Source organism: Pongo pygmaeus, chromosome 1 (assembly GCF_028885625.2).
Source record: "Pongo pygmaeus isolate AG05252 chromosome 1, NHGRI_mPonPyg2-v2.0_pri, whole genome shotgun sequence".
Lineage (NCBI taxonomy): Eukaryota > Metazoa > Chordata > Mammalia > Primates > Hominidae > Pongo > Pongo pygmaeus.
The window spans coordinates 84540804-84563409 of NC_072373.2; the positions used below are offsets into that span (position 1 = coordinate 84540804).

Here is a 22606-nt window from a genome sequence, read left to right on the forward strand (position 1 = left end):
CTTCACTTCCACTTAAATTGTTTGCTCTTTAGGGAAGATCTTAAATCTTGTATTCCTTGTATCCATCCCTCCAACACTTAGTTTGGGGATGTAATAAGTACTTATTAAACATGAGATGGCTTACTTTTGGGGTAGACTTTCTCGGTATTTAGATGCATCCAACAACGTTTCTAAATTTTGTTCTACCCCATCCTGCTGAGCTCAAGGAATCATCCTCGGGCTGGTGAAATGGGAAAGGACCAAACTGTGAAATGGCCAGCAGAGATTTTATTTATTTTACTAGAAGGTTTCAATCTCTATGACAGCTCCAAGGTGGTGGGATGGGGAGGGCAAGAGAGAAAGCAGGGAGCCTGGGGGAGGCACATAAGATAGTGGTCTCTGGCAACTAAATAAGCTGAGGGAACTCCTGGACCGAGCTCGTCTGGGTTTGAAAAATCTGCCTGCTGACTTCCACCCTAGTCCCGGCCTCGTCCTCGTCCTCTTCGCTCGACTTGTGGCGGGTGTTCTGGTAGAGCACAGCACACACACCTGTGAGCCAGGCAGCCACAGTTCCCGCGGCGAAGATGCAGAAGCCGATGAGCAGCAGGAAGATGTAGTCTTTGTGGTCCAGGTGCGTGATGCACATGTATCGGAGTGGGTTCCCCACCCGGGTGATGGGCCACCCTGTCAGCTCTGTGGGCTCCACACATGTGGCATTTAGATCATCTAAGAAGAAAAACACAGCAGGCAGGGTGTTGAAACAGCATGACTCCCAGGGTCCTAAGGCCAAAGGGGATCAGGAGAGACCATCTGCACCCTCACTGGTCCAAGTGTGGTCTGTGGGCCAGCAGCATTGACATCACCTAGACCTTGTTAGAAATGCAGAATCTCAGGACCCACCTGTGACCTCCTGAATCTGAATCTGCATCTCAACAAGACCTTCAGGGTATCTGTTGCACATTGGAGTTTGAGAAGTACTGGGCCTGGACTGTTCCTTGTCCCCAGGCTTTGCTGCATTCAGGCCATGAAAATGCTTCTTAAGGATGCTCAAGGAAGGAGAGGCCACAACAGGGGTGGGGAGGTTGGAAGGTTAGGCAAGATTGCCATGGAGTGTTGACATCTCTCTGTTCTTTACCAGTCACCTCCCTCTTGCCCCTCCCTTGCCTCCATCCCAAATTTCCCTTCACCTTGTACCTTTCTCTTTAGCAGTAGCTGAGTCCAACCTGGCACCACTAGCATCCCCCAAGAGCATTGCAAGCCACTCAACTCTAGGGAGGGACAAGATTCTCTTGAAATGTTTACTGTGTGTTCTACCCGCTCACCACTTTCCCCACCCTGAACAAGTCGGGGGAACCCAGGGTAAACAGGTTGCCAATAAGGAAGGCAGTTCTGCTTCTCAGTGGTGATGTTGGCCATCAGTGGCTGATTATGTCATTGACGTGAGTCTTCAGTCATTCTTAGCAGCTGACTCAGCTTCCTGGCTACTTCTCTGAGCACCTCCCCATATGTAGCGCCATGGCCTTCCCTATATGACAGAAAGAAAAGTGGGCTCTGGAGCTAGACAGGCCAGGCTTCTAATCCAGATTCTGTTACTTGCTAATTTTGTGAACTTCAGCAGGATACCGGATTCTCTCTCTGAATTCCATTTCCTCATCTTACCAGTGCAAAGAATGACACTTCTCAGGATAGTTGAGAGAACTTACTGACATAGGTAAGAAGGTGCAGGTGATTGTGCCTCGAGCATGGAATCCTCAGAGCCCTATCACTGCCCCTGCATTTTTCTAACTCCATATACTCTCTCATGCTGAGGCTGAGTGCTTGTGTGAGATGCTCAGGTGAATGTATCCAGCACACACTAGATCACTGAGCTCCGGCTCAGGGCTGAAGCCAGGGCTTGAGACAACGACAATCAGAATTATAATAGCAGCCAGTATTTGCTAAGTGCTTACTATGCACTAAGTGATTTACAAATATCTCATTTAATTCTAATAATAACCTTGATGCACATAATATTATTTTCCTTGTCTTACAAATAAGGAAACTGAGATTCAGGAGATCCCATAACTTGAAGGTTTTAGATAACTGCAGAATCTATATAGAAGACAGAAGACAGAAAGTCAGTGTGAGCTTGTTTTGCGTAAGTGGGATTTGCAAACAGGAGCTATTTTGGAGAGGAGTTTCCTCTAAACTTCAGGGCAGGAACTGCCTGACTAGTGAAAACATCACTATCCTTGGTGACCCAGGATGTTAGGAAAATCAGGTTCAGTTAGGTAAATCCTAATGGGGGCTGGAAGCAGCATTCAAAGAAAAAGTACAGAAGTAAGTTGGCTGGGGAGAAGACATTTAGGCTTATGGGTGGCTGGAAAGAGCTGTCCTCTTCACCCGGACACCAATACCTGCCTCTTGCTTCTGTATCAATGCACCTACAGCAAAGTCATTTTGTTTTGTTCAGGAAGATGGCCTGCAGTGTGTAATGCTGTTTAGGACTCAAGCTTGTAGACACAAGAGGGGAAGCCAGTGCAGGAACTGTGTCATATCCACTGTTTGTAATGATTACAGAGGAAGAGAGAGGAAGAAGCCTCTCTCTAGACAGTGTGGGATGGTGGCCCTCAGGGCAAACCTGCCCCACCAGAGAGCTCTCAAGTAGAGGGAAAGGAGTTGAGGGCTGAAGTCGCAGGAACACAATTATGCCTCTGTACCTCTTTCTCGTCAGCCTGGCTTGAGGACCTCTGTGGTTTTGCCCAGGAGGCCTGGGCATGGGGCTCCCATGAACAGGGGAGGCGCCTGGGAGCTCTCCAGGAATCCTATCGAGAGAGAGCTCAGGTCACCTGCCCAAACTGTGGGAGACACATGAATCTTCAAAGAAAGATGTATTTGAGAAAGGAAAACACGGGATTCGGAGGGTCTGGGATGTGTCTAGGGGGGTTTATCTCATTCTATTTTTAAAAAGATTGGGCTTTCAAATTGCAGCTTGGGCGGCAGAGATGAGACTAAACATCACACACGTTTCCCCATTTTGGAGCATTAACTTTGAAAGGAGCAATTAGGCAGTGATTTTAATGCATTGTTAGGCTGCTAAGTGAGGGATGTGGGTGGCTTTGTTGGGAGGGAGGCCTGGGTTTCTCTCCCACTGAATTATCTCCCCCTCTTCCCAGTCTCAGTCACTGCCAAGATTTGGGCTCTCCCCTCCCAGGCTCCCTATCTCTATTGTTCCCCTTTCCCAGCTTGGGGCCATTTCACACACTTCTGCCAAATTGCCTTCCCCAAGTGCAGCTCTTCTCAGTCACACTCTGGCTCAAAACAGTCCTCTGACCTCCTGTGAACCTCAGAATAACACCCAGACCATTTGGCCTGGCATTCAGAGCCCCTCAGCATCTACCCTTCTCCTCTTCCCTCCTTACTTCTCAGCACTGCTGGTAACCTTTGCTCCAATTAAATTAAACTACATATTATGCCTTGATTACACCTCACCCTTGCCCTCATCTGTAGTTACTTTGTTACGCTGCTCCTTTTTAATCAGATGCCTCATACCCCTAGTTTTGCAGGATCCTGTTCTTCCCATCTTTTAAGATCTAGCCTAAATGCGTCTATTCCAGGGAGACCTTCCTCAACCACCCTGTCCTCAGAGCTCAGAGGACACGTGATTGTTCTCACTCGTGAACTCATCCCTAGCATTTCCTTGTGTCATTCTTAAGTACCTATCACATTCTGTCTTGCATGATGGTTATTTACAATGTGCACCCTTTCTCCCCTACCAGGTAGACTTTTAGCTCTTAAAGATATAAACCATGTCTGATCATTATTGTTCTTGTTAATAATAGCTATCATTCATTGACTGAGTTGTGTAATTTGTAAAATTGAGGGATGTTCTGGTACTTTTTTAAATTATGAGATTCTAGGTTAATCCTACTGTTCTGGTTTAATTCTATAGAAACACTCTGATCCTTTGAAATTTCTTGAGAATTTGCTATATGGCTGAATGTAAGGTCAATTTTGGTACATTTTCCATGTGCTACAAATGTATTATACAGTAGATGCTCTAATAACATTGTTTCATTCTACGTCATTTTGTTACAATGTTAATGAGAAAAAAATATTCCCAGCCAGGGCCACTGTCTGTACGGAGTTCGTGTGCGCTCCCCATGTCTGGACAGGTTTTCTCCAGGTGCCCTGGTTTCTTCCCACATCTCAAAGATGTGCATATTAGGTGTACTTGTGTGTCTAGATTGTGCCAGTCTAAGTATGTGTGAGTATGTGTATGCGTGGCCCCCAACGGAATGGTGTCCTGGCCAGGTCTGCTTCCCACCTTACACCCTGAGCTGCCAAGATAGGCTCCAGCCACTCACAACCCTGAGCTGAAATAATTAGGCAAATATTATCTTACTTGTTTGTATAAATCTTTCTTATGTTTCATATTTCAATGCTAAATATTAGAATGGTTTTTTGACCTTTATTTAGAAGTTTGATGATGTTTTTATGACTAGAAATAAGCTTTAGAAACTTAACTCTTGTTTATATCAATTAGCCTATGGTAGAGTTGGCTTTGTTATATGTCATTTTGCTTAAAGTGGCAGTTTCTAAGAACCTATGGATATTAAGTTAGGATTTACTGTATTCTTTGTTGAGTACATTGTTCTATGCATGTCAGTTAGGTTGTGGTGGTGTACTGATCTTCTATACCCTTATTGACTTTTTATTTATAAACATCTATTGTCTCTTAGTTATTATTAGACTATTGTCTACTAGTCCCTCTAATTATGTAAAATTACCAGTTTTTACTGTGCATTGGTCTGCTCCATATAGTTCTTTCAAGTTTTGCTTCACAATTTTTTTTTTTTTTTGAGACGGAGTTTCACTCTTGTTACCCAGGCTGGAGTGCAGTGGCATGATCTCAGCTCACTGCAACCTCTGCCTCCCAGGTTCAAGTGGTTCTCCTGCCTCAGCCTCCTGAGTAGCTGAGATTACAGGCACATGCCACCATGCCCAGATAATGTTTATATTTTTAGTAGAGATGGGGTTTCACCATGTTGGCCAGGCTGGTCTCAGACTCCTGACCTCAGGTGATCCACCTGCCTCGGCCTTCCAAAGTGCTGGGATTACAGGCGTGAGCCACCACACCTGGCCTTTGCTTTACAAATTTTAAAGTTGTGTTATTAGGTGCGTACAAAGTTATAATTGTTAGGTCTTCCTGGTAGAATTACCCTTCTATCATTGACCAATATCTCTCATTATCTCTAGTAATGCTTCTTGCCTTAAAGTTTACTTTGTTTAACATTAGTATGGCTGCACTGAAATTCTTTTGGTGAGTGTTTGCATTGTGTATCTTCTTCTGTCCTTTTACTTTTAATCTTTCTGTGTTCCTATATTTAAGGTATATTTTTGTAAGCAGTACATAGCTGGGTTTTGTTTTTCATCCAAGCTAGCAAACTTTGTATTTTAATAAGCCCATTGACATTTAATGTAATTACTGATATATTTGGATTTATACCTAGTGTCTATTTTTTTATTTGTCTCACTTATTTCTTGTCCTTTTTCTAACCTGTTGCCTCCTTTTTTTTTTTTTTAAATCTTTAACTTCCTTTTCTTTAGCTCATTAACCATACCTTCTTTTCCTGTTCTAGTATGATGACTTTAGAGGTTTTATACCCATCTACTGATCCTGGAGTGCCTGACATGTGCTAGGCACTGTATGAGATGCTTTACAAAATTAAGTTCTAAGCTCTACTCTTGATCATCCCACACGGTAGTTTTAATTATTCCCATGCTATGGAATGAATAAACTATACAACAATTCTTCCTTCTCTGGCTTTCTTGATTTCCTTGCCTCTCACACAGGGGATCAGCAAGTATTGTTTTACATGCTGTGCACTGCACAACTCCAGGAGGTTCCATTCATTTTATAGACAGGTGACCCAGCTTTATGCCATCCCTTTCCTCAGCCTCACTCCAGCGGGCCAGGGCATTAACTACAGATGTCATTAATATTGAACTTCTTATTGCAAATAGTTCCTAAGGAAACATAAACAACCACCTGGTTTATTTCTGTACACAGCATATTGCTCAAAGGCAGAAAACCTCTTTGTCAGAATCAGATGCATGGAAGAACTACAGTGTCTGGGTGCTGGAACCACACCTATTAGTGTAGGAGCCCAGGAGGATTCTCTTTCAGAAAATAGTATTGAAACCTCCAGTTATAAGGGGAACTGCTTCTTTTCTTGGTCTTCAGGAAGGACCCCAGTTCTGCCCAGGGCTCTGCTGCAGGTTCCCAGGGCCTTGGTGCCCCCAAAGGAGCCAGGCCCTGGGCAGGTTGCTCTGAGCCCTTGTGGTAGCTTGCTCAGGAAACTTCTGGGCTGACTGGAGGGGCAAGCATCTAGATGGTGGCAATGGAAAGCAAGAGGGTGGAATCTGAAGGCACTGCAATTACCTCTCAGTGAGTAAATTATGTTTCTATCAGCTTTATGCACCTTGTCAAGCACTTCCTCAACTTCTATCCTGGATCTAGAGAAAAACCTAATCCCCCCATTTTTTCTTTTAGGCCCCAGTCCACCCAAATATAACTAGATGTGCAGTGCTTTGCCTTCTATTTTTTTGCAAGCTAAGTTATGTTTTTGTTAAGGAAATTGATTTGCCACCTATTCATTTGTCTGACTCCACTCATTAGATTACGGATGCTATGAGGATAGGGACTTTTTGTCTGTTTTGTTCACTGACATCTATCAGGATGCTACAGTGCAGGGTGTATTTGTTGAATGAATTGACTGTTATTCAAACCCCTTGGGCTTGCTGTCCCTGACATAATGCTCAGGTGGAGGAAAGGGAACCTGAGTGGTAGAATATTATAGGTGGGTCAGCTGACCTTGGACTGCCTCAGACACTCTACACTGGGTGAGTACCAATCCGTATGAGAGTCTGGGGAGGGTTCAGTGAGCTAAGTGAAGCTCTAAGGAGGCAGGAATGGATGCTCTCTAGGACCAAATGGAGGTATAAGCCTTGAACTGGGAAGGGCACCTGCTCTGTCCTGTGAGACTGAGGAGAAGGAAACAAGGGTAAGAGTATGAGGACAAACTGCTGCAGACATGATATCAAAAGGTAATTATTATTATTTCCAAATTACTTTTTGAGAACTGTTTGAGAGCAGAGACCCTTTTTCTGTACCCTTGTATCCTTAGTGCCTGGCACACAGTAGGTGCTCAATAAATGTATGTTGAATGCAAGGGTGGATTATTGGTCTGATCTCCTATAGCACTTTTAAAACTCTGATGTCTTTGGCCTGTTGTTTAGGACAGGTTCCCCAAATGGAATTTGAAGGGATCACTATTATATATTCTGTTGTACTACAGGTGCCTAGAGGAGATGATTCCCTTGAAGGAAACCTAGGTTGGGCAATATGACTGCTCAAGAACACCAAAGCCAACTGGCCAACAAGGCCCCCTTTTCTGATCCTCATGCACAAACCTATGAGAATTTCAAGCCCTGGCACTGGCTTCTGCCTTTGCCTTTCTGGAGCTCCACTTACTCATTGCCCAGCTGTAATGCAATGATGGCATAAGCCAGGGGTCAGCAAACTACAACCTGTGGGCCAAATCCAGCCTGCTGTTTTGTAAACAAAGTTTTATTGAAACACAGCTTTCCCATCCTTTTACATATTTTCTAATGCGGCCTTCACGTTAATGGCAATGTTGAGTAGGTGCAATAAAGACTCACAAAGCCTAGAATATTTACTATTGGCCCTTTCTGAAAAGCATGTGCTGACTCCTGGTCTAATCCATCCTAGGCACCTTAAAACCTTAAGGATTTGTGTTATTTGGGCTTGTGCAAAGTACAATTCTTATCTGGTATTCACAATCCCCCCCCCCCCTTGTATATAGAGTCTATAGATTTTTAAAGGTTAAAAGTGATTCATAGACTCATGGAACATGTAGACGAGACCTTGACGTTCAGCAAGTTCAACCTGATTATTCCTGTGCTTTACAGGTGTTTTGGGTTACAGAATTGGTCTCGTGTATAACTGGTTGCATATGGGCATGATTCAGAGGCAAAAAGCTTTCTTTTTCTCATAATTCCTTCTCATGGGCTTGTCAGTACCCAGAACTCTGTCAGTGGGAGATGAAACCTTTCATTTCACCAATAAAATAACACTCAAAAGTGTAAAGTTTTCTGAAAAAGAAGCAAATGACTTAATCCCTACTCAGGGGTAGCCCCCTGCTACCACCTTTTGGTGGAGTGAGGGGAACAAGCTGTATGATGGGGCTGGGGGCTGGGCCCAGGTTCTTCTTGGAAGTTAAAAATTAAATTCTTTTCTTCTAGTTTCTTCTCAGTTTGGCCTAGAGCTGAGCCTGCTTAATAACTACCCATCTGCTCAGAAAAATCCAGAGAGCAGACAGTTGTCCTCATGGATAACAAACCATTATGAAACCCCAGGAGCCGAAGGGCACCATCATTCACCAGTTCACCAGGCAGAAACACCAGGCAGAAACTGTTTGCTTCCTCTTTCACATTCCACGTTCGGATCGTAAGCAAACCCTGCTAGTCCTACCTTCAAAATGTGTCCGGATTCTTGCCTCTTCTAATTACCTGGACCATTGCCCTGGTCCCAGCCAGTATCCTCTTTTGCCTGAACTGTGTTGGCCTCTGAATGTGTGTCCTTGCTTTTTCCTACAATCTCTTATCTGGAGACAGCAGTGGGAGCAATCTGTAATTACAGATCATGTCACTTCCCTGCTCAAAATCCTTCCATGACTTCCCATCACACTTAGAATAAAAACAAAAGCCTCTCCATGGCCTATCTACCCTATGTGACCTGGCATCAGTAATCTTCTATCTCATTTCTTCCCTTTCTTCTTTTCCTTCACTCTGCTCCAACCATATTCCCTTTCTAATATGTCAAACTCATTGCAGTTCAGGGCCTTTGTGTTCCTTCTCCCCTTGGTCTAGAAAGACCTTCTCCCACCCCACGTAATATTTCCATGGCTTCTCTCTCACTTTATTTCAGTTCTCTGCTCAAAACTACCTCCGCAGGCCCACTGAGCCCGAAGTATCTGCCTTGTTCTCAATCTCAGGCACACTCTTCTCTTCCCCTCTCTTATTTTCCTCCATGGCACTTGTTATTTGACATTATGTCATATATCAATTTATTTATTGTCTTCTTCTCCCACTAGAATGTAAGTTTCATGAGAGCACATCTGTTTCTGTTCACACCAGTATGCCCCGTGCCTGGCCAAGGTGCTGGCATCTCATTGGTGCTGAGTAACTGTCAGTGAATTCATGTACTCAGATCCCAGCCTGGGCTCCTTACCTCTTTGTAAATGTCAAATAGGGATAACAATGCCTGTGCCTCACCTCAGCCAAATGCTGTGACCAAAGCATCTTGACTGTTAGAAGAAAATGCATTGAAAATTACAAGGGTTTGTCTAACATGACTTTAATTCCATCTTAACTATGTTTTAATTGGATGCATTGAATTTTTAGTTATTTTCTTATTTGGGTTGAGGAGAAAGCCAAATTCACCTGTGTGATCAAAAAAGCTATCATTGGCCAGGGGCAGTGGCTCACACCTCCCAGCACTTTGGAAGGCCAAGGTGGGCGGATCACTTGAGGTCAGGAGTTCCAGACCTGCCTGGCCAATATGGCAAAATCTATCTCTACTAAAAATAAAAAAGTTGGCTAAGCACGGTGGCACATGCTTATAGTTCCAGCTCCTGGGGATGCTGAGGATCACCCCCGCCTGGTAAGTCGAGGCTGCAGTGAGCTGGGATTGTACCACTGCACTCCAGCCTGGGCAACAGAGCAGCGAGAGTCTGCCTCTAAACAACAACAACAACAACAACAACAACAACAAACTATCATTGCATATGGGCCATGCAGCAGATTAGGTGTTTTTTTATGACATCATCTTGGAAGCTTTAACATCCCGCTCAAGGGCTCTGGCTCCCCCAAGTTGAGCTCCTTGCCTCTGCTCACTCTGTTTGTTTCTGCAAACCCACACTGCTCTACCCCTCCTCTGCATCTCATGTGACACTCAGAATCACCACCAGGCAAAGAATTTGTAACAACAACAACAGCTAGCATTAATTGAACATGTACTGTGTGCAGTTCTAAAATCTTCATTTGGGTTTTTTCATTTAATTATCACAACTTGAGGAAATAGGCACTATTTTTATCTGCGTTTTGCACATGAGAACTTGGGTTGGATGGAGATTGTTGCTCACAGTCAAGTAGTTGGCAAGTGACAGAGGCAGAATGAAAAGCCAGGTAGCCTGCATCCAGAACCCACCTTGGTGTTGCCTGCTCAACTAGGATGTGAGCATCTCAAGGACAACGGATATTTTATAGTCGCCTAATTGGATTGGTGTTATGGAAGCATCATAGAAAACATTACATGAAACTGTGTACTTTACAGATATATAGTCATTCTTTGTCTTTTACCTCACTGAAAGAGGAATACAGGCACCAGTTGGGCCTGTCAATTGTATTTGTCCCCTATTATCACAGTCACCCCCATCTATGTTTACCCTTGCCTCCTTCTCTGCAGTCCCAGAGGGCAGAGGGGGTGCCATACCGCTTTCAAGGATTACCCCTTTATTTGGTTTTGGAGACCATCCATCCACTCCTGTCTCCTCGGGGACTTTACCCCACCAATGACTTCCCCTCTCTCCTATATCTTTGTCCTTTTTCTCTGCATCAACTCTTTCCATCAGCAGATAAACACATGGTTGGATCTCTTTTCTCCTAAAAATCCTCCTTCTTCATTTGTTTTCTCTCCAACTAGCACCCTATTCCCTTCAGTCCACAGCCATGCTTTCTGGAAGAGTAGTTTACATGGTTTACTCCTTCTCATCTTTGATGTTCAGTCCATAGCCCATTATGGATTGGTGTTCACTCTCATCATGCCAGCAGAACTGCCCAAGACATCAGGGATCTCTGGTGCTAAATCTGATGGACAGTTTTCTGTCCTTATCTGACCTGCTCCCACTTTTTGGAACTCTTTGGCTTCCATGAATTTATCTCATTCTAATTTCCTTTGTCTGGGGCCTCCTGCCATCCTACATGGGCTGCTCTTCCTTACTTGACCCTTTGGTATGTTGCATTCCCTAAAGCTTCTGTACTTGGCCCTTTTATTATCCTCATTTGAAACTCTTTTTCCTGATTGATCTCATCTTCTGTTAGGTTTCAATCATCACTAGTGAGTTGATGATCCCCAAATATATGTATATTTTATGCCCTGTTCTCTATTCTGAATTTCAGGTCAGAACATCCAAATGCCTAGTGTTTTATAGGGACTTCCCACTCAGTAAGGTCAAGATGGGACTCGGCTTCTAGCCTGACTTCCTCACTGCCCTCCTCCAAGTGTGTTTATGTCAGCAGAGCCCCCACACTGTCCAAGCCAAAGTCTTGGGAGCTACCATTGATTTTTCCCTTTTCTATATTTTCTGTATCTCATTCATTCACTCAGGAAACAGTAGTTGAGCATTTTCTCTGTGTCAGGCCTGTGCTTGTTTCCGAAGATCCAGATCTGCTCTCATAGAGCTTCTGGTCTATCAGGGAAGACAAACGTTAAATGAATACACATTTATTAATTAGAATTGTGCCAGAAGTTACAAAGGGTGCACAAGAAACTACGAGAGGAGCTAGTTCAGTCCCAGATCCTATTACTTCTGCCTTCTAAATGATTCCTTCTCAAATGTCTACACCTCTCCTCCTCACTGTTGCCATAGGCTGCCATACTGTCTGGCTTGAACGCCTATAGGAGCTTCCTTCCCAGCCTTACCTCCAGCACACTTGCCTCCCAAGACTTCTTAGGCTATATTGCATGTTCCCCAGAAAACCATTCAAGGCCCTTCCTAGCTGGGCCCCCATCCTTTTCTCTAGCCGCATCCATCCTTTGTAGGATTACCTCCAGGATGAGGAGCTCTTCACCTTTAAAGATGAGCAAACTGAGGTTGGCTGCTTTGGCCAGACTTGCACTGCTGTTTTTCAGAGTTCTGAGTGATGCTGGGTGACCTGAGGGGCCAGGTGTAGAAATCTGGCATTTCAGAGCTTGGAGTAACCTTCAATCACCTACTCTTAGGGATCCCAATTGGCCTGAGTCAGGGAGTGTGTCAGCATCACCCAGGGGTTCCTAAACGTCCTATGCTTGCTGCTCCTATCCCTTCTTGGATTTTCTGGGTGGCTTAGGGATCACTGACTCAGTTGCACCCCTCTCAGCCCCCTCCTTGCCCTCAGGAGGCTGCTTTTCTGGCTTTCAACAGCCTTGGAAGCCTTGGAGCTGCTGGTTGCCCAGCCTTTCTTTTTTTTCTTTTTTGGCCTTTGGTCTTTATTTTAATTTCCCTGATGGAGGACATGGGTAAGCATTGATAGTGGAATAACGTGAGGACCTGAATTCATTCCGGAAATCTAAGTTTGGGCACAGTTGTGGATGACTTTGTACTTGGTAGGTTGAAATGGGGCCATTATCCCATTACAGCAGTCTTGAATACAGGATGATATAACCTCGTAATGAAACTAAGATGTTCTCTGCTCAAAACGCCCTCAAAATGACTTGGACCTGAAGCAGCACATGACTCAACCCATCTGCTCCATGCAGATGGCCCTGAGTGGCTTTGTCCACTGCCTCTGCAGCACCCTTGCTCAAGCTCCTCTGATGTGTGGGCCCCACCATCAGGCTCATTTAGGACTGGCTAAGGCTATCAGAGCTGACACAGAGGGGACTCTCTGTCCTCAAACCGCCCCACTCTAGCCCCTGGTAGCTTGTCACTTTCTGAATTCTCACTGTTTCTGGTTGTTCCCTGTCAAATTGCAAATGCTCCCTGAGGGGATATTTCAAAAAACTAGCCATTAGCATCTCAGCTCAAATCGATTCATTTACTAATTAGAACAGCCACTGAAGGTCCAGAACACAGGCCACTGTTCTAGAGTTTCTGAAAAGTGGCCTAAGGACAACCGGCCTGAAGAGTTGACTGAATCAGAACCTCAGGGCATAGGACCAGGGATTCTTGTACTCATTAGAGTTTGAGAAGCACTGTTTGAGCAGGTCTGGCCTGGAAGGAAAGTCTGGGGCAATGAGTTTCTTGGGGTGGAGGCATTGTTTTAGTGAAGTTGAGGGTGCTTAATATAGGAGGTGGGAGAGTACAGGAGTTAGAGGCATCTTCTTCTTGATTGAACTTCCTAATTATGTGATATAGCCCTCATCACTGAGAACACCTCCACCTCAGCACTTGCCACTATGCACTTGCTCCCCTGGGACCCTGCCTGCTGAGCACTGTTCTCCTCTCACCTCCTGTGTGCTTATCTTTCTAGTTAGGTCCATAGGCTACCAGCTATAAGAGGCCTTTGAGGATCTCTAACCCAAATCCTTTATTTTAAGGACAAGAAAAGTGACTCTTGAAGAAGGAAAGTGACTTTCCCCATATCACACAGTGGCATTTCTGGGATCAAGACAGGGCTTCCTGGCTTTCGATTCTATTTTCTGTCTCTTGTATCCTATATTATCTTATTCAAGACAAAAATTATGACTTTTTTTCTCTGTGAAACAGCCACCCCAGCATTATAATGCAATGTTGGGGACATAATGAATATACAATAAATGTTTCAGAGTTAAATGGATCATGATGTGCTTGACAGCTGGCATCAGGGAAAAACATTGAACTTGGATGTCAGGATATCTCTGTGCTGGGCTTTTCTCTATAGCCACTTACCTGTGACTCTGGATTCTAAAGTTCCAGCTTAAACATCCTATGTTAAACATCCAGCTTAAACATCCTATGTTAAAAGGCTACCCTGAGCAGTATTGTAGCCAGTAGCCTTAAGTGGCTATTTAAATGTATTGAAATAAAATAAAAATTCAGTTCATTTGTTCTAGCCAAATTTCAAGAGCTCAATGGCCACATGCGGCTAGTGACTACTGTATCCGACACCATATATATAGACTATTTACCCTGTTGCAGAAACTTCTATTGGACATTAGAGCAGACTTTGCGGGTAGAGGGGAATGGGATGTATGAGGCTAGGTTTTGTATGTTTTGGAGCTTAGAGTTTGAGTGAGTTTGCGAGAGCCTCCTGAAAGCCATTCAACCCTGTCCCCTGAGGGAAATCAAATATCTTGGGAAGAACTCAATGACCACTCTCACCTTCAAGTAGCATTAGTGACTGGAAAATAACAGTGCTGGCCAGGGATTAGTCCTCCCACTTGCTAACCTGGGCTAGAAAGGAAATGGAATGTGTGGGTCTGTTTTCAGTCTGTATTGATCAGGGCTCAGTAGAGCACCCTAGCAAGGGACACATTACAACACACCTCCATTTCTGCTGTAACTTTTGTGTTTAAAAAGTGACTACATTAACTCTTTGAGAACTGAATACTTTTCAGTACATCTGGTGAGTATGCCATTGGAGAGTTTCTTTTGCATCAGACCTTTGATTATGGTGCCAGATCTCTTGCCAACTTGAGAAAGTTTTGATATTCTTGTTCAGTGTAGCCTTATGATAAAATAAAATGAATGAAACACTGGGCTTCCTCTACAACCCCTCTACGGGGGAGGTCCTTAGCAAAAATGTGACACAGAAGAAGCATATGATATTGCCCTCATGTCTTTTCTTTTAAGACCTCTCCACTTCCTTCTTGCACCTCTGTTTCCTTCAAGGTTCTCCACTGCTGCAGAATTAATCTTAGCTAATCAAATTCCCAAGAATTAACTCCTCCTTCTGATATGAGAGATGATAAAGGCTTAAGGACACTTGTGTTATTCTTCCCAGGAGTTCATGTATTTTTGCAGTTTCTTTTTCAAGATCATGACACATAATTGGGACCCAAAAGGGTGAACCTCTAGTGACTAATTTCAGCTTAGTGGTAGGAAGTGGATAGGGACACATTGGGGCAAAAGTATTTATTGCTCAGTTATACCATGTAGGTGACGTCTTTCTCCTGAGGCTAGAGAAAGTTGCCTACACATCCCTAGAATGTAGTCTACACATCCACACCTGCCTCTGGAAGTGGAGCTTGTCTTTAGGTAGAGCTTTGGTTCTACGTTCAGGTGACTCAGGAACAGGCACCCTGCTGCTGCTGGTCCAGCCCCAAGTCTCATGGCCCAGGCTGAGACAAAGCCTTGATTTGAGCTTCTGCTTTTGTTCTCTAGGGTCTGAAAACCCATGTTCTTAACTTATCTAATAATACCCAACTTAGTCAGAATGTGACATAGACTTGTCCTGTCCCTCCAGGATTCTCCTTGCCCCATTTTTTATGGATTAGAATCTTAGAAGCAGCTGCCCACCTTCCCACATCCTATCTATCTTCCTGCCTGCATCTCTATAGTCATGTTTCTAGACAGAGTGCATTGTCCTCTAACACCACGTATACTGAGCCTTCCTGAAGTCCACTGCTTATCTAGGGGAACACTTGACTGCTTTCTGGTATTCTACTCTGTTAGTATCCTGTACCTTTCCTCATCTACCAACCATTTGTTTTTTGATTGCTTATAGTGTGTCAAGCTTAAATGCTAATGGCACTTCATAAATGTTCTCATTTCATTTTATGACAGCCCTAGGAATGTTGGTTCTATTATTATCCTTGTATTCAAGATGAGGAAATTAAAGTTCAGAGAGGTTAAGTAACTTATCTTATATCCTGCAGATAGTCAGCATCAGGGCTAGGATTATAACCCGTCAATTTTATTCCAGAAGCTGAGCTCTTAACACCGGGCTCTGCTGCCTGAGGGTGACTGTCCTTCATCTCTTGGAGGACAAGTGGCTGCCCCAAGTGCCTGTCACCCCAATAGGCACATGCTGGCCTCGTTTGTCCTGCCCTGTTTTGTTCTGTTATGCACAACTAAACTATGACATAGATATGGCACAGATGACCCAGAGTTACATAAGTCTCCATATGCAGCCTCAGGTTTCTTGGTTAGTTACCTTCATGAGCACTTGTTTGGCACTTAATAGGCACTCAATAAGTATTTAAATAGATAAATGGATGAACTGAATTGTAGCATGGAAGTCCTTTACTTCATGGCATTGCTTTTCAAGGAATATATGTGCACTCTCATATTGCCTTTGATATTACACTACAGTAAAAATTTCCCAGGGCTAAGGTTCAGTATTTCCTTGGGTCTAAAATGAGCCTGTTTGTGAAGTGGATTCTGTTTTATAAACACCAGATAACTCAGCTTATTTCATAGAAATCTTCCTATCTCCTGAAACGTGGATATATGTGGAGAGATACATGGGCTCCATGCTAGAATATGTCAAAGATCACAATTTTGATAACAAATGTGGTATAAATAGGTGGGCTTAAGTTTGAGACTTCACCAAGAATGTTTGCCAATAGCAAAGATATTTCCACCTAGCAGAGACCATGAATCATCATATGAGAGTCAAATGAATTAAATACCTTTCCTTACATTGAGGTTTGGCTAGAAGGCAAGAGAAGCAGCTAATGAATTTTACTGTATGTGTGTTCAACTTTATGGGTATGCATGTATCTGTTCATGTATGTGGGTGTGAACCTGTACATTTATGTATGTGTATGTAATATGTGGGTGGGTACGTAAGTAGGTATGTATGTATAAATGGTATATATGTGTGGGTATGTAAGTATGTATGTATATATGGTATGAACGTATGTATATATGGTATATACAAACCTTTGTGTTTGCATATGCGTGTGTAGGTATTTGTGTTTGCATGTGTGTTTATATGCATATTTGTGATTGTATGTGTGTATGGGAAGGGAGAACCAGACTGATTAAGGCCCAAATGAGAGCAAATGCTAAGGTTAGATTCACCCTTTTGGAGTTGGGGTAGACTGGGGTGAAACCTGGGTTTGCAAGGGAAGTACAGGCATATCAATGAATTTATGATGGTTGGTGCTTATTATCCAATGAAAATGATCTTGAGTTAGTTTCAAGTGGCAGCCAGATAGAAAGTAAAGCTGAAGTTTAGATGCTGTAGCCATATGTTTATAATACAACTTATATTTATAACTAAACTCACTTACAGGATGATAGTTATGTAATTTGAGGATTTACGAGATAGTATAGTTTTGTGGAAAAAGACCTGCATTTGAAATCAAGGGGTTCAAGTTACTTTCTTGCCACTTATCAGCTGTGTGATTTTGGGCAGGTCAGTCTATTTTCTCATCCAAGGATAGGGTTAAAAATACCAATCCTAGTCTCTTCCACAGGCCGAGGGCACAAGTTTAAGTGTTGGTGTGACACTCATGCTAAAGGAAATGAGGTACCATGTGTGGAAAAATGGAGGGAGATGAGCAAATTAGCAGTTGTGGGTGCGTGTGTGGGGTCCCACGGCTGGGGAATGAAAGCTTTGTCTACCTCATAAAACAGAGTCTTCATTCATGAGGAGCTTATAATCTTGACAAGATAGACACTCCTTTCTGATGTCTTGGAAAATATGCAGTGAAAAAGATCTACTTTATAATCCCATTCAACTGTGGATTGAACTGAAGAGTCAAGGAGTCCAAAGTGGTCAGCCTGAAAATTCTGAGAAGATACAACTGTGCAAGCAGAAATCTGATGAAGGGAGATGGAATGGGAGGTGAAATGGTAGGCTTGGCTGCTGGGGTGGAAGCCAAGCTATGTTACTCTTGTCATCTGGGGTGGGAGGTCCCACTTGCAACCTGATGGGCTGTACTCAAGGAAAAGTACATGTATGGTGGGGAGGGGCAAGAGAAGATGACACCCTTCCACAGGCTAATTTACAGGAACATGGACAGGGGAGAATCCCCTTTATGGACCACAGGTCATGCGTGAGGATGATTAATACTGAACCTCTTTGAAAGTGCTTTCTAGACACTATCACAGTTTTGGACAAAAGTAGGAAACATTATCTCTGGCTCCTAGAGTTGGTGTTATAGAGAGGCAAGGCAATCTACCTGAGATAACTGCTTCTGCATTCTAGTCCTGTTGGAAGATGGTCTGACAAAGTTAGTTTCTTTTGATTTATTCTAACAACTCAAGTTGTTAGATACCTCAATGCAAGTTGCGGTATCTGGCAGTAGGGTCAGGTGTCTAAGGCACAACATTTAAGGAGGCACTGACTCACAATATCTTATTCTCAGTGCACTCGCTCTCAGTGCCTCCTTAAATTTTGCCTACGAAAAGCCCTGCTTGCCTCATCCCAGTCCAGACTCTGCCAGGAGGACTTTTTGAGACACACCCATTGGGAGGCCAGGAGGGCACGTTTTTTACTTGCTGTCACCACTTGATTCTCTCTCCCCCAGTTCTCCTTGAAGTCTGTCATTCTGGCCAGGATTATTTCTAGCATATTGCCACCTGGGCAGGACTTCATGGTGGAAGCTTCAGCAGGAGTTTTATGAAGCTGCGTCTGTGAAAATGTTTTCAAAGGCAAACACCCAGGGAAGGGAGAAACTACATGGTTTTGACAGGATTTGATTTTCTACCCAGAGTCCAATTTTGCCAGATTACATCAGTGGCTCCAGACTTTCTGGGAGGAGTTATTTCTCGTTTTTCTGAAGCTCTGACTTTCCTGGGTAAAAATGCTATTATTGGTGGAGAGAAGAATTGGAGGGTAAGGATGAGACAGTAAAGTCCCTAAGATAAAGAGGGAATGAAGCACAGGGGCCATGGCAGGCCGGGTGAGGACAGCGGGTAGAGTGGTGGCAAGGAGCTTGGAAATCTCCCAGGTAAGAGTTGAGCATCTACCTGTAAGACTAGAATCTCTCTGCTTGACACAGTGAGCACTGGACCCTTTCTCCATTGATTCACGCCATTCTCTCCTTCCATAGGAGGCCAGCATCTTCAAAACAAAGCAGCTATCAAAAGCCCTTTCTTCCTTCTTCCCTCCCTCTCTCACTGTCTGGGTAGCTCACGTGCCCCTCATTCCATCTGTATATTAAACTTTCCCTTCTATATATCATACTCCTATATGAATGACTGAATTTACTTTTTGATCCTGGAAAAATTCAGTTGCTGAATTAAACAGATTAAAACAGTTTACCAACAGAATACAGTGTCCCTATATTACCTTGTCACTTTGCAATTAGAGTACTTTATCATTTCTAAACACGTCATATATTTGATGCAACTCTGTGCCTTAGGTAATATTATTGTCCCCACTTTATGGATTAGAAAACTGAGGCTCAGAGAAATGGTGACATTTTCAAGGGTAGCCAACTGGTAAGTGCTGAGTTTGGGACCAGAACTCAGCTCTTTGAATTCCTATTTCAGAACTTTTTCTTACTGCTACTCCAGTCAACCCAAGGGTGGGCCCTGCAGAGTAATAAGAATGCATTCAATCAGCTTCACCCAACTTTTTCTCCCATTCTGACCATCTTTTGAGTTCACCTTTTCTGGAGCCACTTCAATCACATCCTCTTCCCCACACTCAATCAAGCCCTCACCTGAGGGGTCCATATGGAACACTATTAAGAAGATGGCGAAGTCCAGGAAAGAGCAGTTGCACTTCCAGGGGTTTCCACTCAGAAACAGGGTCTCCAGAATAGTGAGGTGGTATAAAGCAGCACTGTCCAGGGTCTGCAAGCCGGTATTTCTGAGGTCCAGGTACCTCAAAGAGGTGGTGTTGGCAAAGGTGAACTTGTGAAGCGATAACAGGTGAGGGTTGTTGGCAATGTTCAGCTGCACCAGGTTGCTGAGCACCGAGAAAGTGAATGGGGAGATCGAGGTTAGGTTGTTGGAGCTGAGGTCAAGGTAGATGAGTTTGAAGACCCCGATGAAGGTATAATCCATCACCTCTCGAATCCGGTTGTTCTGACAGTCCAAATAAACAAGGTCACTGAGGAGTCCTAGATGCATTGCTGGCAAACTAGTGATTCTGTTCTGGTTCAGGAACAGCCTCCGGGTGTTCAGGGGTATGTCAAGGGGGTATTCGGTTAACTGCTTCCCTGTGCAGATTACTTCTTGGGCTTGACACAGACAGTTATTTGGACACTTTGACCCTGATACCAGCCCCATTCCAAAGGAAAAGAGTAACCACCCAGGGCCAGGGCTTGAAGCAAGGGACATAGTAAGAAGCCACAACCACCCTCCTTTCACCTTCCTGCGGGCTCTGTCCCTCTGATCCGAAGGCTGCCGGTGAGGGGGTGGGGCGGGGGAGGGGCGCTGGAAAGAACTGTAACACTTTAGCTTTGTGCAAAGCAATTTTCCATTACAGGAGAACTGAACAGAAATTGAAACGCGAGGCTCAATGCCCTGCCGCCCAGCTTGGTGGCTCTGTCGCTCGCTCCCAGACTGCTGCTGGAAGCTTGCCCACTTGGCAGCTTTGAAAGGTCTCACCCTTTCCCTGCGTTTGCAAGTGAAGGGGAGCCAGGGGAGAGCCACATGACAATGAGGTTGCCAGTTGACACCTTTGTGATGTCAGCAGCCTCAGGAGACTGCCTGGCTAAGGGAAAGAGATTCCTCACCTCTCCTTCTGGGTGATGTGGGGGTGTTTTATGTGTCTTGGTAAGCCAGCTGGAACTCCCTGGGGGAGCTGGGGCCTCATGGGTAGGGGCCTGCAGCATGTGTGTGTTGGGGACAAGGCTGGGTTCAGTGTGTGGATGTGTATAGTATCTGTACCCTCTCCCCATGGAGCTGTAGTAGAAGATTAGGTGACATTGGACCCCCTAATCTGCAGGCCATAGAGGGAACATGGGACATCTCTAGGCCAACTCCTTTTCTTAGTGATGAGCAGTGACTTGCTTGAGGTCAGTTCTCAGCGTGGGTCTTTTCTTGGGTATTGATTTGGATGGGTGCCAGTTTTTCAGTGTTGCCAGAAGAAGATGGGAAAGGGGGTGTTTCTTTTGAAATGAGGCAAGGGGAATTCCTCTGATAAAGTGGTACTCTTTTCAGACTTTATTCCTAGGATGTATACATCTCTGTCTGCATTTTGAATATATGTATGTGTATTTTAAAAAAGTTTTTGAATAAGTATAAGCTACTCCTTCTAACACAAAACCCAAATGTATATATAAAAAATCTGAGTGCAACAATAGAACTATTTTTTTACCACTCGTATTCTCCTAGGACTTTTAAAATAGTGAGTGCCTCTCTAGTACTTCTAACGTGAGTTTATATTCATTAATTACTTGTCAGGTGATGGGAGTCTTTTGGACCGAGGGATAGAAAACCTGGAAGCTGAAGAGTTGGGATGTATCACACACCCCGTGGAGGAAGGCATATCAGGCAGAAATAAGATAAAACATCTGAGGAGATGAAACTTTTATTTTTGGGAAAATTGGATTTCATTTTTTAAAAACACTCATATATACTGAGTTGTGAATATTAATAACATATTGAAACCTAAGCACAGTGCCTGGCACCTGGTATGTAATAAATGTATAGTGAATGAACGATGTGAGAATGTTTCTGATGGTTTGCTTCCTTCTCTTGCTTCTTTGCCAAGAGAGAAATTAATAAAGTCAAATGGATTTGTGGCTAGTTAGCTAATGCTTGATTGTTTACTTACTCAGCATTCCTTGGGTGACTGGCTGTGAATTGATATGATGACTTAGGCGTGTTTACCAAATTGAAAGTGACCTTAGTTACGTAGACATTTCAAATACTTAAAGTAATGACCCCAGTTATAGCTGTACTAATTGAAGCATGACTTAATTGATAGGGCAGACACCCTTTCCTCATAATTAAAACGAATTCTATTGAAAAATAAGTTCCTTTCTAGATCTTACGTGATTGCCGAGGAGAGAAATCTGGCACATGAAGTCTATAGAAAAGAATTAATTTCCAAAGTGACTGCTCTGGGAGCTGTGGCGAGGGTGTGTTTTGCTGGTGGAGTGTGGCAGGGATGCTTTGTTTGAAAGGGCTGTGTTTGTTTTCTGCTTCCTTTCGATGAGAAATGATCACTGATTCACTCGCCAAAGCTCATGGAGTGATTTTGCTGACGTTTCACCTTTTCTTTTATGCCGTTCTCCCTCTTTCTGACTTCTTCCCCTCAGACAGCCCCATCTCCAGGTTGCCCTACTTCATTTCCAGCCTCCTTATCCACACTAGCTTTCTTAAGATAGTAGTCTCAGGATTAGGCCTACCTGTTTGGCCGTATGGTTACAAGTGCTCTGCTTAGAAAAGCCTCAGGTAAATATATCATGCTAAAGGTTATTGACTGACACCAGTCAGCTATGCCTGTCTCTGGAGTATTACCATTTTCACAAAGCACTATGAGTGGTTTAACCTCAGGGAATATTCTTTTTGTTTGAGGTAGCTGTATTTTTTTTTGGTCCTGAAGCCTGGACACTCATGGGCTAGTTTCAGCTTTCCCAGGTTAGACCACATCTCTAAAGTGTGTACCTCATTTTGAGACTGAATAAACATATGTTCAATAAAGAAGTAGACTAGACAAAGGAGAATGGAGAATGTAGCATTGCTTGAATTACCTGATTTCAGAACCTTAAAGAAATTTTGTTTTCAAAGAACAACTTGTGAAACTATTATTTCAGAAATCCTGCTTTAGGAAGTCCTACACTAGGCTGTTTGTCCTTGGTTGAGGTGCTTAATTTCTCTGGGCTTTATTTCTGTCATCTACATATTGAGAGAAATGAAGTAGATAATTTCCAAGTGTCTTTAGGACTTCCAAATTCCTTCATAATGGAAAGGTTTCAGGCATCACCCAGCAAACCAGTAGAGGCTGGAGTGCAGTGGCGTGATCTTGG

General features: G+C 43.7%; 1 protein-coding gene across 1 annotated transcript; it reads right to left on the minus strand.

Annotated features, from left to right (window-relative positions):
- Nucleotides 1-252: 252 nt before the first annotated feature.
- Nucleotides 253-20284, minus strand: LRRC52 (leucine rich repeat containing 52). The gene is made up of 2 exons (XM_054454043.1): nt 19346-20284; nt 253-705 (listed from the first exon to the last, which is right to left on the minus strand). Exons 1-2 carry the CDS (start codon nt 19965-19967, stop codon nt 386-388), a joined length of 942 nt encoding a protein of 313 aa, XP_054310018.1. The 5' UTR covers nt 19968-20284; the 3' UTR covers nt 253-385.
- Between the last annotated feature and the right edge of the window lie 2322 nt (nt 20285-22606).

Excerpts from the sequence above, each read along its gene's own strand:
- LRRC52 (XM_054454043.1), bottom strand. The coding sequence starts at position 19,967 with ATGTCCCTTGCTTCAAGCCCTGGCCCTGGGTGGTTACTCTTTTCCTTT. Across the intron at positions 706-19,345 it reads GTTCCATATGGACCCCTCAG|ATGATCTAAATGCCACATGT; the intron begins GTGAGGGCTTGA and ends TTTTCTTCTTAG.